At 35.7% G+C, this 16191-nt stretch overlaps 1 protein-coding gene across 5 annotated transcripts in view; it reads left to right on the top strand.

Annotated features, from left to right (window-relative positions):
- The window catches only part of LOC106884267 (rab effector MyRIP), a 65231-nt gene that overhangs the window by 36168 nt on the left and 12872 nt on the right, over positions 1–16191 (top strand). For 2 of the 5 annotated variants that reach the window (XM_014935552.2, XM_014935549.2), the window contains 2 exons: positions 3586–3864; positions 10197–10217. The exons of 1 other annotated variant lie outside the window; for it this stretch is intronic. In XM_014935552.2, the coding sequence (XP_014791038.1) occupies positions 3586–3864; positions 10197–10217 (300 nt within the window). The remainder of the gene's footprint in view (positions 1–3585; positions 3865–10196; positions 10218–16191) is intronic. 2 more of the 5 variants (XM_014935553.2, XM_014935550.2) reach the window with 2 other exon arrangements.

Raw genomic sequence — 16191 nt, 5'->3', positions numbered from 1 at the left:
CTGGTGGAACATAAAAAGCACCATTCAAGCATGGCTGATGCCAGTGCCACCTGACTGGCACCCATGCTGGTGGAACATAAAAAGGACCATTTGAGCATGGCTGATGCCAGTGCTGCCTGACTGGTTCCTATGTCAGTGGCACATAAAAAGCACCTACTACACTCTCGGAGTGGTTGGCATTAGGAAGACCATCCAACTGTTGAACCCTTGCCAAATCAGATTGGAGCCTGGTGCAGCCTCCCGGCCTGCCAGTTCTCAGTCAAACTGTCCAACCCATGCCAGCATAGAAAGCAGACATTAAACGACGACGATAATTATAAATATGCACATATATATAATGTGTGGGAATTTGTGAATTTCTGTGAGTGAGTTTGTACCCACCTGTCTTCACAGGTGTTTACTGATTGCAAACAAAGGCCTCATTGTTCATACTGACAGTGTCATTTGTTTTGCTTGCAACATACCATGAGAGCATGTCTGATGTTCGTGACACACTTTGATCTTTGTAAACTAAAGACTTACCATTCCTACAACTGGTGTCATTTGTTTCTAGTTCTCTGTTTAATGTTCAGGTTTGGTGTTCAGTGGAACGGGGGAATACAACCTTGTTTGAAAACAAGTTTAGGTTGGCATCTGGAAGGGTGTCCTGTTTGCTCTGACCTGATAATGTTTCATCTCACCAATGGAAGCATGAAACAGTAGACTTTGAAACAATGCTGAGGATTGTATCTGATGGTTTCATGGCTCAGCCTGTTTGTTGCCTTATATGGACACATAATCTTCATCATTATGATTTTCACCATTTTTTTCCATGTTACCAAGACCCAATTATAACTGACACCGTAAACTTCTAAAACTGGTGGCTTTGCACCGAAGCACAAACAAATACCATATATGTGCATGTGTGTGTGTGGTTGGGGGTGTTATCAATTGTGTGATGACCAAAGAAAACCAAACCGGTGCATTGAACAGAAATCTGATGGTTTTCAGTTCCGTCTGAGTTCAGTTCCTTTACGTTAGGTTGATTCAGCTTTTCACTGATCATGTAATCAATAAAATAAGTAAGAAGGTATTCGACTCAATATAATTGCCTAAATTATTTGAAGGTGGTGCTCCAGCATGGTTGCCATTGAATGACTTAGAAACCAATAGAAGAAAAAAAAAACGCTTATCCATAAATTATTTTGGTGGGAGAGATAAAAAAACATAATTTCTGTTACCAGTAAACCATATATGAACTGTGTGTGTGTATGTATATATATATATATATATATGTATATATATATATAAATATATAAAACAAAGTATGGAGGTTTAGTTCACAGGTAATCTAAATGATTAGGTACGCTAGGTAAGTGCTGTAATGGATTACTAGGGCTCCAAGGTTATAGCTGAGACGGTAGTTATGGAGCCATTGCAGATTTCCGAAACAGCTGATATATAATTGTTAAACAGAACGTCAAACATTAAGGCAAGGCAAACATCTCAAGTCATATACAATATCATTATTGAAAAAATTCTAAGTCTTACAACTGTTTCTGGAATATTCCTGTGTATTTCGATGATGAAGTATCCCATACTCAGGGATATCTCAGAAACAGCTGTAAGATTTTGAATTTTTTCCTATCATAATATTGTATATGACTTAAGATGTTTCCCTTGCCTAAAGTTTGACGTCCTGTTTAACAATTATATATACATATATGTTTATATTCGCACATACACACACGCACACACACACACACATAAATGCTGCTGATGCTGCTGTTTATATATATATATATATATATATATATATATATATATATATATATATATATATGTATATATGTATGTATATTTACACACACACACAGGCACAAATGCTGCTGATGCTGTTGTTTATATATGTATATATATATGACTTTATTGTTGTGAAATATTGTATATGAATGTTTTACATGTAATCAATAACCTGAATTTACTTGCTTTCTATAAATGTTGTTTGTTGTTTATGTTGTTGTTGCTGCTGCAGATGTTGCTGTCGCTGCAGTTATCACTGCTAACGCTGCCAGTGTAGCATGTTGCTTAGTTTAGGTATGATAATATTGCAGTTGTTGATGTCGAAGCTTTGCATAAGTGGTTGATGCTATTATTGTTGTTGTTTTTGTTGTAGTAGCTCGAGGTAGAAACCATTTAGTTTAGTTGACCTTTGTCTTTAGTTTTAAAACACACCTGACTCTTTGGCGAGGATTATTTTTGGTGAGGATTATCTTTGGTGAGGATTATCTTTGGTGAGGATTATCTTTGGCGAGGATTATCTTTGGTGAGGATCATCTTTGGCGAGGATTATCTTTGGCGAGGATTATCTTTGGCGAGGATTATCTTTGGCGAGGATTATCTTTGGCGACCATTATCACGGAACCCCGTATTTAGCCACACTTTGATATGGCTCATCCCGAAATATATTCATAGAACATATCTGATGAGGACAAGATCGTTATCTATCATCATAGAATTGGCTTAACCACAATTCAAAAGATTAACTCTAACAATGTGAAGGCACATAATGTAGTTGTTAGGGTTTCGCATTCATGATCACGAGATTGTGGTTTCGATTCCCAGACTGGTCGTGCATTGTATTCTTGAGCAAAACACTTCACTTCACATTGCTCCAGTCCACTCAACTGCAAATGGGTAGTCCTGCAACAGACTGGTGTTCTGTTCAAGGGGAATGTTGGCTTGCCTGTCCGGATAGCCGGGTGGCACCATTTAAAAACTATAATGATGCAAGGAAGCGCATTGTGATCAGAAGTGTATAACAACAGCTGATTGTCTCATTGATGCAGGGAATGTTAACAATATTCATAGAGCATGACTGAGTCTTCCTTTAAGTGAAAACAGACCCTTGTATGCAGTCATGGAACTGATTCAACCACACTATGGTAGACACACTCTTATTTATATATAACCATAGACATTATTTTACCATTCAGTATTACAATGTAGTATGTGGGTCAAATATATTTATACCAGCAGGACATATTTGTTCTTATTTTGATGTAAAACCCATAAATATTCCCTAATCCATAAAGGGTATTTGAATTAGAATTGGTAGGTTTGAACTCCTGGTCTTTGAGAGGGGGTCCCAGTATCATATCCACTTGGCCATGTTATTTCTTCTACAATTTGGTGTTGGTCAGCTCTCACTAAAATGGAGAATATTAGTATATTCCCACTAGGGACAATAAACAACCAAACTTGTCCTCATTTAAGCTACAGGCAATTAAACATAATCAAACCATAATTATGAATATAACCAGCCCCTTCCATTTAATACTGAGACACTCCATGGTTTTCTTAATGTTTATAACTGCTATAAGGATACTTTGTATTTTGAGTTTCCTTTTTATTTATTATCTTTTGTTCCAGGATTTAAAATATAATATTAACTTAGGTTCAATAAAACCAAACAGAATAATCAAAATATATTCATATATATATATATATATATCTCTAAACAAAAACGAACAATCTTTAGTTGAAGTGAAAGCTAGAATTATCTGAAAGATGTCGTTCCTGGATTGTTTTTCTCCCTCTTAATAGGTTGCATCCATTGAGAAATCTGTTGAGCAACATCAAAACACACTTGATCATCAAACTGCCTCACTGCCACACATGTCTGCAGATATCGGTACGGCTTTTCACAAGGACTCTCTTAAGATGTCGCAAAAACTGGTTGGGGATAGCCGAGAGAAAGACATTCCTGCGAGCCGATCAGAGTTTGACTCCAATGTTTCTGTTGAGCTTCCATCGGTGACGAGACTGCGAGCTCTGTTCAACCAGCCCACAAGAAACAATCTCGGAGATTCCTCAGTTAAAAGGGTTAGCATATCTCAATACGCACCTTGTTTCTTAGCATGTTGCTTTTTGGGTTTAGCATGGTCTCATTCAGTAGTTTTGCACAACTAACATTTGCTTTGCTTTCTTCAAAGACATTAATATACTTTATAAACCTATTCTTTTTTTTACCTCTCAAAGTACTCTCTTCACTCTTTCTTACACAATAAATCCTATAATACTCCTTTAGCCATTATGCAATAGATCCAACAATACTCTTTAGTTTTTTTGCAGTAAATCCAATAATACTCTTTAGTCATCATACAGGAAATCCAATAATACTGTTTAGTCATTATACAGTAGATCCAATAATAATCTTTAGTCTTTATATAATAGACACAATGATACTCTTTTAGTCATTATACAGTAGATCCATTAATACTCTTTTAGTCTTTATACAGTAGATCCTGTAATAATCTTTAATCTTTATATAGTAGATCTAGTAATACTCTTTTAGTCTTTATCCAGTAGATCCTGTAATAATCTTTAGTCTTTATATAATAAATCCAATAATACTCTTTTAATCATTATACCATAGATCCAATAATAATCTTTAGTCTTTATACAATAGATTCAATAATAATAATTAAGTCATTAAACTATAGATCCAATAATACTCTTTAGTCTTTATACAATAAATCTGATAATATTCTTACTACTTTCACAATAGATCCTTTTGTACTCTTATTCTTTATACAGCAGTTCCAATAACACTATTTTGTCTCTTAAAATACGGTAAATGCTTTGACTTTTACTTTCTTCTAGTAGACAGCAAATCCAGTAGATATTATCTATGTGATTAAACAATAGTGAGATGGGTGAAAGCTAATTTAATATTTAAAATATTAAAATTATTGAGAAAGTTGAAATATGTGTTGAAAGAAATATTTGTTTTCGTTTTGAAGCTATGGTACACAACATTGGATATGTTTTCTCTTAACTTTTTGGATGTTTGTCAGTGGATGTGTAGATTCACTGTAACTTGTTTAAAGGTTGAACAAACAAATTGTTAAGTAAATATATGCTGTAAATATATATTTATTTGTTAGCAAAGAGAAATAGAAATGGTTAACAGTTCATAAATCTGAGACACAGTCTGCTTGCATGATAAATAATAATTAGATAGGTGATAGCATAACGAAATGCTTAGAATATTGAGCAGTGAAGTCTACCTTGAGCCTATAGATTCCCGAGGCAGGAGCTTAACTGGATTTTCAAGGTGTTTAGGCTGATAGTAAAAAGATTCCCTCCTGAATGAAATGCTAATTTGTCACAGAGTTAACCCAACATACTGCTGGTACTCAATTTCACCTGAATGTACTGGGGTAACTTGAAATGAAGTGCCTTGATCAAAGACACACAATTCCCCATCAGAGAATTGAACCACAACCTAATGATTATGACTCAACACCCTAACCACTGGGCCATGCATATCCTCTTTGGATAGCGAAAGAAGCATCAAATTCTTAGGGATGCTCAACAAAGGAGTAGCTTTCCACTAGCTTGCTAAAACTAATATCTGACATTGGCCCCATTCCAGATATGTGGCAGATGAGTCATCATCATCATCATCATCATCATCATCATCATCATCGTTTAACGTCTGTTTTCCCTGCTGGCATGGGTTGGATGGTTTGACTGAGGTCTGGAGAGCCAGCAGCTGCACCAGACTCCAATCTGATCTGGCAGAGTTTCTACAGCTGGATGCCCTTCCTAATGCCAACCACTCTGAGTGTGTAGTGGATGCTTTTTACATGCCACTGGCACAGGAGCCAGTAAAGTAACAAATTACATAAATCGATGTAATTAAACATTTTAATGCTTCCTTGATTACAGTAGTAGTATATTCTTAAACCCACCTATCTAATCTAGCTCATTTACCTGACTAAATATGATATTACATTTTCTGATCTAATAAGGTTTCACTTTATCTTCTGACTAAATGTGTTACACCTTATTTTTTTGCTATAGAACTTGTTACATGGATATTTTTTCAAACAAACTATGATTCTACTTTCTGGCCCAAATTATCACATCTCTAATGAAAACAAAACCTGTTATGCTAATTATCAGATCAAATTTTAATCATAAACTATTTGATCAAACTTGTAACTCTAATTATTTCATCTGTCTTGTTACACCAGTTGTGTTGTCCTAACTTGTAACACTATCTGATTAAACTTGTCACATTAATTTTTAAATCAAATTTGCTGTTTCAATTGCCTGATCAAACAGACTTTTTACAGCAATTATCAGAGAAATTTTATTTCGTTAATGTCTGTATTAGAATGTCATGACTGTATACATCACAGTACCAGAGCAGTCTCTGTATTACAGTGCCACAAATGTATCTGCGCCACATTGTGTCACAGTTATGTATACCATATTGTATCACAATTGTATCTGTATCACTTTCAAGAGTGTTTCTGCACCATAACTGTCATAGATGTATCTGCACCACAGTGCTACTGTTACACTGTCACAAGAACCATGACCCTATGTGTGTGTGTGTTTTTATATTTATCTACTATAAACAATGGACCATCAGGGTTCCTATCGATCTAGTAGTGTCCTAATTGGTCAAGTAGTATCCCATTTAGTTAAATTGGATCCTAGTTGGTTAAATAGGGTCCCAGTTGGTCAAGTAGAATCCCAATTGTATTTGCTACTTGTGCCTTGTTGTACCATTCTAGAATGTTTCCCTTCACATATTTAGGTTCCATTTCTATAGAAGATATAAACAAAAAACCTTCTGTTTAACATTTGACCCCTATATCTTTAGTTTTATTAAGGTATTCTTTTTTCTGAAAACTATTTAAGCCGTTGGTGATGGTGATGGTTAAAAAAATCGGATTGCACTGATGGTGATGGTGATGGTGAAAGCACTGATGGTTATAATGATCATGATGCTGTTACTGGTGATAACAATAATGCAGGTGGTGATGGTGGAGGCGCTGGGATGATGCTGGGAATGACGGTGGGAGTGCTGGGGATAACAGTGGGGGTACTGGGGATGATGGTGGAGGTGTGGACTGTAACTCACTGGAAGTGTTGGTGATAATGATAGTCGTAATGATGATGGTGATAGCTATAGAACTGGTTGTGCTGATGTTTATGGTAGTGATGATGATGATAACATTAGTGGTGAAGGTGATAGTGGTGGGGATAAAGACAACAGCACACTCGAGATGATGATGACTATCATCATGATGTAACATCTGTCTTCCATGCTGGCATGGGTTGGACAGTTTGACAGGAGCTGGCAAGATAGAGGACTACACCAAGCTCCACTGCCTGCTTTGGTAGGGTTTCTACAACTGGATGCCCTTCCTAATGCCAGCAACTCTACAGAGTGGACTGGGTGCTTTTTACATCGCACCAGCACTAGAGAGGTCTCTTTAGCATAGATTTCACAGCTAGATGCCCTTCCTAATGCCAACCACTTTACAAAGTAGACTGGATGCATTTCATGTGGCACCAGCACTGTTTTGGCAGGGTCTTTTATGGCTGGATGCCCTTCCAAACACCAACCACTTTACAGAGTGGACTGGGTGCTTTTTACGTCACACCAGCACTAGTGAGGTCTCTTTGGCATAGATTTTACAGCTGGATGCCCTTCCTAATGCCAACCACTTTACACAGTAGACTGGATGTGTTTCATGTGGCACCAGCACTGTTTTGGTATTTGGTAGGGTTTTTCTTATGGCTGGATGCTCTTCCTAACACCAACCACTTTACAGAGTGGACTGGATGCTTTTTACGTCACACCAGCACTAGTGAGGTCTGTTTGGCATAGATTTTATGGCTGTATGCCCTTCCTAATGCCAACCGCTTTACTGAGTGGACTGGATGCTTGTTACATGCGAGGTCACCAAATAACTTGCAAGACAGTGATGAAGATGATGATGATAATGATGATGGTTCTGAAGGTGGTGGGGATATTGATGATGGAGACTGTAGTAAACTGGAGGTGGTGATGATGATAGTGATAGCAACAAAAGTGTTGTGGTGGTAGTGGGGATAGTGATAATACGATAGTAAATAACAGGGGTCGGTTGGTGGTTGTTGTGGTGATAAGGATTATACTGGAGGTAGTGGTGTTGGTGGGGATAATGAAAGAAATAGCAGTAGTAGTAGTGATAGTAATGAAGATAATAGCAATAGTAGTAGTGATGGTGGAGTGGTGGTAATAGCAGTTATAGCAGCCATGGGAGTCAAGAATGAAGGCGATGTTTGTTGTTGTTTAGTTCAAGGTCAGCCTTGATCCAACAGACTTATGATCGAACATGTTCCATCCTTGACCCTCCAATCTTATTTTTTTTAGACATAATATATCTTGGAGTTAATCACGTCACCTTGTATGTTCTTCCTCTTTTTTTTTTATTAAGACAAAAGGTTGTGATTTGAGAGTAATTTGGTTGCTATTTCTAGTATGTTGAGGGACCACATATAGTTTCCCTCATTTATTTGAGTTGCCTCATTTGTATAATAATGATGGTGACAGCAGTAGGTGCTGTTATGATGATGATGATGATGATGATGATGATGATGATGATGATGATGATGATAGCATGGTAGATGTTGACAGATGTTATGATTATGGTTGGGGGGTGGGTGTAGTGATGTTCTCAGTGATGGTGGTGTTGGTAGTGTTGTTGGTGATGGTGTTAAAATTCAACACATTGTCCATGTTGTATTTAGTATTTTGTCTTATTGGTTTTTGTTTTGCTTCTTTTTATTCATTATTGTAATACCACTCTTCCTCCAATTTATTAATCTCAATGATGGGTTGTATACTTCTGTAAATTCACACCATTTCCATTTGCACTGTTTTATTCGCTAACTCTAAGGTATGTAGAAGTTCAATGTTTCTTTGTTGTTGTTGTTTTACATTGATAAAAGTCAATTTTGTAAATAAGACAATTCACACCTCTCACCTGTAATCTTTTTCTTTCTTTTCATTCTCTGACATTACGCAAAACAGTTTTTTATCATATATGGCCCTAAATGAAGATAAAGATAAAACAGGCCAGGCATTTATAGATGTTATTGTTAGGAATGTAATACTGTTACTCAGTTTAACAGTACCACATGACCCCAGGAAGGGAATTTAACAAGATAATATTACTGGGAATGTAAAGATTTTCCCATTAGAAACATAACCAATATTGCTGTTGTTTGCAAAATATGATTTAAAATCAAAATAAGAGGAGCAGTGACCATAGGAGCTGAGACAACCCCAGTTGTCTTAACACAAAACATTGTTTATTGTCATCCAATCCATGGACATGATTTAATCGTGTGATGTTGATTATTTAAGCTTACATTGAATTGTCCGAAGAAAAACATGCATCATGGGCAAAATGAAGTTACGATTTACCACTTCACACTTCAGTTTTGAATTGTTGCAACATTTAGCTCATTCGATTTGTAAAGTTATAATATTCTGAGTACAATATTATTTGTCTTACTTATAACAGTAGCAGTGGAAGAGACAGTGAGAGAGAGAACACAGCTTTATGGTGGGGAAACGGTTGTGTAGTGTTGGCAGTTAAGGGCTCAGTTATTTCTCTTCTTGTTTGTGTGTGTGTGTGTGTGTGTATTTCAATACATCCACATTTCCGTATGTGTGCTGTCTCAATGGGTAAAGAAAAGTGGGTGGTTAATGTTGGTCATTGATATGGTCCCTAATATAATCCATGTATTATGTCATCAACACTGTTAGGAAGAAATATAATGTTTATAATGGCAGGATTGAACTTAAATCAGTAAGATTAAATACTTATTTAAAACCAAAAAGGATAGACAAAAGGAAGCCTTAAACTTGCATGTGTGTGTGTGCATGTTTGCATATGTATACATATGTCTGGATATTTGTAAGTTTTTATATATGTGTGTGTGTGTATATATATATATATATATATATATATACACACACACATGCACAAATATACATATGCAAATGCACACACATACACACACACACATATGTAAGTTCTATCTTCCTAAACTACTATAATGTAAATTCAGTTAGTGCTAGGTTGTTTTCCTCACTCCTCCTTCTCCTCCTCTTCTTGACTTTCTCTCTCCTCTTTTCTCCATTCTCCTCCAATCTGTCTCTCTTTCTCTCTGTCTTATTCTCTCTTTCACTCTCTCTGTCTACACACACAAACATGTGTGTGTGTGCCTCCCTCTCTAAACTTGCATGTAATGGCTGGCTGGCTATGCCTATCTATAAACCATGACGTTCATATAGTATGCTACTAACATTCACTTGTGCATGACAATTAAATATTGCTTTCCATTATGATTTACAGACTGACAAATTAGATCCTAGGGTAAGTAAGGTATATTTTTTTTACAATTATTTTTTTCCTTCTCCATTATTTCTTCAAGCCAGCCTCTTCATAATAAAAGACAACAACCGGAAGGTCTACAGTTTTTACATCAGTTAGTCTACTGCCAAAGCTAACGACCTTTTTTTTTTTTGTTACTTTACTGCTTCAGGCCCAGCAGTTTTGGGTACTTTGGTATTGGCTTGTTTAATTCAGTATAGTTTAACTAATTAACTATATTTTCATCAGGTACAAATCATTAACAATACATTTGTAAATTGAAATATTTGGAGTTGGTGCTTCATATTGGTATATGTTGTGGTTGTTGTTGTTGTTGTTTTGTGTGTGTTGTTGATATGTTGCTTATGTCGTTATTGTTGTTGTAACTGCTTCTCCTGTTCAATATTAAGGCTGCCAGTAGACCAACCACTTGCAACATCTATGCATGCATGTGATTTATATGTTTGGACATATAAAAAAAAGTTGCTACAAAATTGTCCAAGTACATCTGGTATTTGAAAGAACATATTTCTGACTTCAACATCAGGTGAAAGATTGAGTGAAGATGACCTAATGAAAACAGGCATAAAAGATGTGATTTATGTACAGCTGAGAAGAGATTCATTCTTAAATAATTTTACTAGTTAGATAAGTGCAAAATCTGAAATTTTATCAAAGTGTTGCCACATCAAGAAGTATCCGGAAAACTGGAATTTATTACCACAAGACTAAACAGTTCTACACTTAATTTGCACCTGTTCATCACATCGTACCTTTTTCCACTCCTCTATCCCTGAACACTCCATATGCAGTAGATGTATTAGGTTTATGCCTGTTTCACGTACATGTGTATATACATATGACTGTGTGCATATACTTTACTGGCTGATATTATTCCAAAACCACTTTGCCTCTACTGCTTTCTTGAACTCATTCAATTTATCTTAATGTTTTTCTCATTTTTATTTTCTCCACTGCCCATTGTCTTCCACTTTTCTTTCATCTGTTTTTCTGCTCCCTATTTTTATATTTTTTAATATTTTTCCTTTTGTTTCTTTTATACTTTTTTTTTCTTCTCCACCTCTGAGCTAACCCCTAAGTTTATATCAACCATATATTTTTAAAATTCTACAAACATTAAGGATATCTGAATGCTATGAGTTCTTACATCATTTCCACTCAGTCATCCACTACTGGAGGTGTTTTTTTTTAACATTCTAATGTTGCCTAATTAATTAACACCACGTCTATAAAGAGTTGCATTATTTTATATTTCACTCTATGAATGCATTGAATATTCTTTGTTCATTTAATCAACCATCATGAACAAAAACACACTTACATACATTCATCCATCCTTTTTGAAATGATATCATCTTGAAACTTTAGCTTCTGTTGTATACATATACATATGTATATGGCTTTGTAATCTAGTATTATCAACAAAGTATAGATTTACTTATTTTTTTAATGAAATTTGAAGGTCTGTGCAGCTGGGCTCAGTTTCATACCAGCCAAGCGTTTGACATATGGCATTTTAATAAAGTTTTATGAAAACACCATCTGATGAATGTCTGCACAACACGTGTTTGTCTGTGTGTGTCTGTGTGTGTGCTGGTCTTTAAAAAAAGTAACGTACAATAACTAAACAATTCATTCTAATGTTACTATTATTAAAATCACAGACTCTACACATGATACACAAAACAAAGCCTCTTCCACGTTACATCATAATATTGTCATCCCTCACAAACAACATGTGACTGAAACTATCACAGACTTTTGAGAAATGCTGGACTTAACAATGTCTGGTGCCTCGTCAGATCGCATCCAAAAGATTAAGGCATTCATTCCATGTCCAGAAGAATTAAAATTATAATAATATTAACAACAGGAGTGGCTGTGTGGTAAGTAGCTTGCTTACCAACCACATGGTTCTGGGTTCAGTCCCACTGCGTGGCACCTTGGGCAAGTGTCTTCTACAATAGCCTCGGGCTGACCAATGCCTTGTGAGTGGATTTGGGAGACGGAAACTGAAAGAAACCCGTCGTATATATGTATGTGTGTGTATATGTTTGTGTGTGTGTGTTTGTTCCCCCCCCCAACATCGCTTGACAACCGATGCTGGTGTGTTTACATCCCCGTAACTTAGCCGTTCAGCAAAAGAGACCGATAGAATAAAAACTAGGCTTACAAAGAATAAGTCCTGGGGTCGATTTGTTCCACTAAAGGCAGTGCTCCAGCATGGCCACAGTCAAATGACTGAAACAAGTAAAAGAGTAAAAGAGTAACATCTGTTCTAAGACTTTTAGACATGTCATATGTTTCTAGTAATATGGATTAAAATATTGACCCAGTTGTTACTAGTCCAGCACTTTATTCTCACAGCAATTGTGCTTTTTATTATTATGTTTTCCTTGACTTGGAGGTGAAAGGGCAACATCTGTGACTGTTTATGAACACCATTTTGGTGCAAAGACGGGAGAAAGTTGTCAACAAACTAGACTTGACTAAAATTCTTCTAACAGAGTGAACTCTGCTAAAAATGCCCAAGAACCCGATGGTGGTGTTAAACCAGTCTATGGATTAAGCCTACCATTGTTGTATATTCCATGTCATATTATTGGTTTCTTCGATTAAACAAGGTTACAAATTTTCGAGGGAGTGATTGCGTGGGTTAAATTGAATATTATGTAATAGGTGCAGTCGTAGTTCTGTGTTTATGAAGCTTGCTTCCCGACCCTCTAGTTTGGGGTTCAATCCTACTGCATGGCTCTCAGGGAAAATGTCTTCTACTGTAGCCTCAAGCCGACCAAAACCATGTGAGTGGATTTGGTAGACAGAAACTGAGAGAAGCCCACTGTATACCCCCACAACCTTTGTCTTGATGTTATGCAATGGTTGTAAACAAGTGTTGCCATTTTTACCAAGTGATATTATTCATTTTGATTCTTCTGTGGAAACCATGTCTGGCCTTGGGGAAATATTATCTTACTTGGAAACAGGTGAGGGTTGATGACGGGAAGGGCATCCAGCTGAAGAAAATTGACCTCAACAAATTCCATCTGACCCATGCAAGAATGGTAAAATGCACATTAAATGCCTTTCAACATAGGACTGATCAAGTAGTGCTGACCTGCTGCAGCTACTGCTGCTACTACTACTACTACTACTACTACTACTACTACTACTACTACCAACAACAACAACACTACCACTACTACTATTGTCACCACCATCAACACTACTACTACTACTACTACTACTACTACTACTACTACTACTACTACTACTACTACTACTACTACTACTACTACTGTGTTTGCAAGAACACTTGTCAGTTCTTCAGTCAAAGATTCCAAAGTTTTGGTTTCTTAACTTTAATAAGACTGTTTAGCTTCCAAGAAACGAACAGAAATGGTCAGATGTATTTATATAACATTTCTTGATGTCAAAAAAGATATCAACAAAATTGGTATCTTTTCCCTTAGGGAGTTGCTTTCTTATGGCAACACTCTCTAGAAATGGTTAGATGGATGTTCTTAAGCAAAAACATTTGGTTAGCAGCTGAATAATAATGGTAAATGCTTGAATTTAAAGCCTGAAATAACATCTATGACTTAGTTGTGTATCAGTCATTAGCATAGCAGGGGAATGTGTACTCATTCTATTTATTGCAGTCAAAATTATCTATGTCTGATTGTATCTACATATATTCTTTTATTCTTTTATATGTTTCAGTCATTTGACTGTGGCCGTGCTGGAGCACCGCCTTTAGTCAAACAAATTGACCCCAGGGCTTATTCTTTGTAAGCCTAGTACTGATTTTATTGGTCAATTTTGCTGAACTGCTAAGTTATGGGGATGTAAACACACCAACATCGATTGTCAAGCGATGGTGGGGGGGACAAACACAAATACACACACACACATATATATATATACGATGGGCTTCTTTCAGTTTCCGTCTACCAAATCTGCTCACAAGTAAAAGATACTGTGTGTTCATGTGCCTGTATGTGTTTGTGTGTGTGTATGTGCATACGTCTGCGTGTGCGTGTGTGTGTGTGTGTGTGTGTGTGTGAATGGTCACACATATCAGGAGACCAACACAAGATAATAGCATATATCTCCTGCAGCCTCAAAGAACCGCTGTTGTTTTTATGCCAAAAGATGTGGATATTTACTGCCTAATTGGAAATCCATTTTGGGTAAATGTACAAAGGCAGAGTAGCCATTGGTATAAATCTTGAAAAAAGTTATGTTCTCCATTTGTCACAAAAAATATCAAAACAAAATCATTTGAGATAGTCATGTGAGAGCCCATGGCAGAAAAAAAACTAGTGTTTGCTTCAAGAAATGCTCAGTAAATGACCTGTTTATGGCTTTTGTGAATGTTAACTGGAAATGGTAACTGAATGCTAACTGAAATTGATAGCATGTTTATTGCTTATGTGAATACTAAATGTATAGTCAGCTATTTATGGTTGAAATAATTGTTTAATATGGGTGAAAAGTTGTCTGTTGCTTCAATGGTTGCTAAATTTATGTCACTGCATATGTAATTGTCTGTTGTTTATGGACTAAATAATTTGATATCAGAGATTGCTAAATAGAATGCTAAAGATTTTAAGAAATATTTCAAATGCCATTTCACTTATTTGAACTTGATTGGTACAGAGATTTGACATCTTTCACTTAGAATATCTTCACTAGGTTTAGTCTATCAGAAGTTGTGTCAATTCTTTATGTAACCCCATGTAATTATGTTCAATGAAAGAAAGGATAGAATAAATAAGAAGTAACAGGATTTCTTTAACAAGAATATGATGCAAGCATGTCCCAAAACTGAGTCTTCAATGTTACAACAGTCTTATATAATGTAAAATAACTATGTTTGAAGTCTTGCGTGAGTGGAATTTGGTAGATGAGCAAAGCCTCTTGTGTGTGTGTGTGTGTGTGTGTGTGTGTGTGTGTGTGTGTTATCAATGGCATGTATTCACAACCAGTCACATGCCTAGTTGAAATTGTTTCCTCTGATATATAGAAAATGGGGAATAAGACATTCACTGATATTGCAAATAGCTGCCCAGCTGATTAAAATTCAACGTGTGCAATTGAAGCTGTAATCCTCTGTAGGTTTCAACAGTAAGTGTCCAAGTTGTTTAAGCAGCTGAACTACATCCTGCTTCAATTATATGGTAAGTGGTTGAGTATTCCACCAACACTGTACCATAAATATAATTATTAGGCATAAGCAATGTGATACAGTGTGTGACAAGGCTGACCCTTTGAATTACAGGTATAGTCTATCCAATGAGCTTCCACTCAGTTTATGAATATGCTGTTTCATTCCTAAGACATAAGTTGAACCAAGGTATCATAAAAGACACTTACACATTGTGTCTTTCAGTGGGATTGAACCTGAACTATCATGATTATGAAACAAACTTCTTAACCATTCATCCAAGACTTACACATCCACATCAGCAAGTAAACAATAATTCACAGATGAATTAATAATACTAAACCTCAAACTTCGTTGTAATTACCAATACAGTTTTGATTAATTATAAACCACATAATTGTTACGGTTTTAAATTTAAAAACACTAAAACATTATTGTTTTTTTCGTTGTTTAAATTATAAATTACAACTGTCAATTTTTAAAAAATTTTATCAATTAAACTTTTATTATATTCATATATTTTGAAATTTTTTTTTGTTTTTGTTTGATGTTGATGTGTTGCAGTGTTGAGAGTTAATGAAGATGAGTTTATAGTAATGCTTGATGTCTCTGTAAAAAAACTGAAATATTTTAGAATTATAACAAGATTATTATTCTTCAAGCATCTTTAGAGATGAACAATTTCTCATGGTTCAATTCCTGCTAGTTGCCTTGTTAATTTTTCCGTGCTTTATAATGTCTGATGTGTTTTATTTAAAAAAAAAACTTTGAAATTAATTCCTGAATTAT

The sequence above is a fragment of the Octopus bimaculoides genome, chromosome 10, assembly GCF_001194135.2.
Source record: "Octopus bimaculoides isolate UCB-OBI-ISO-001 chromosome 10, ASM119413v2, whole genome shotgun sequence".
NCBI classification, from domain to species: Eukaryota; Metazoa; Mollusca; class Cephalopoda; order Octopoda; family Octopodidae; genus Octopus; species Octopus bimaculoides.
The sequence above is the reverse complement of the archived record's forward strand: the minus strand, read 5'-3'. Positions and strand labels throughout refer to the sequence as shown.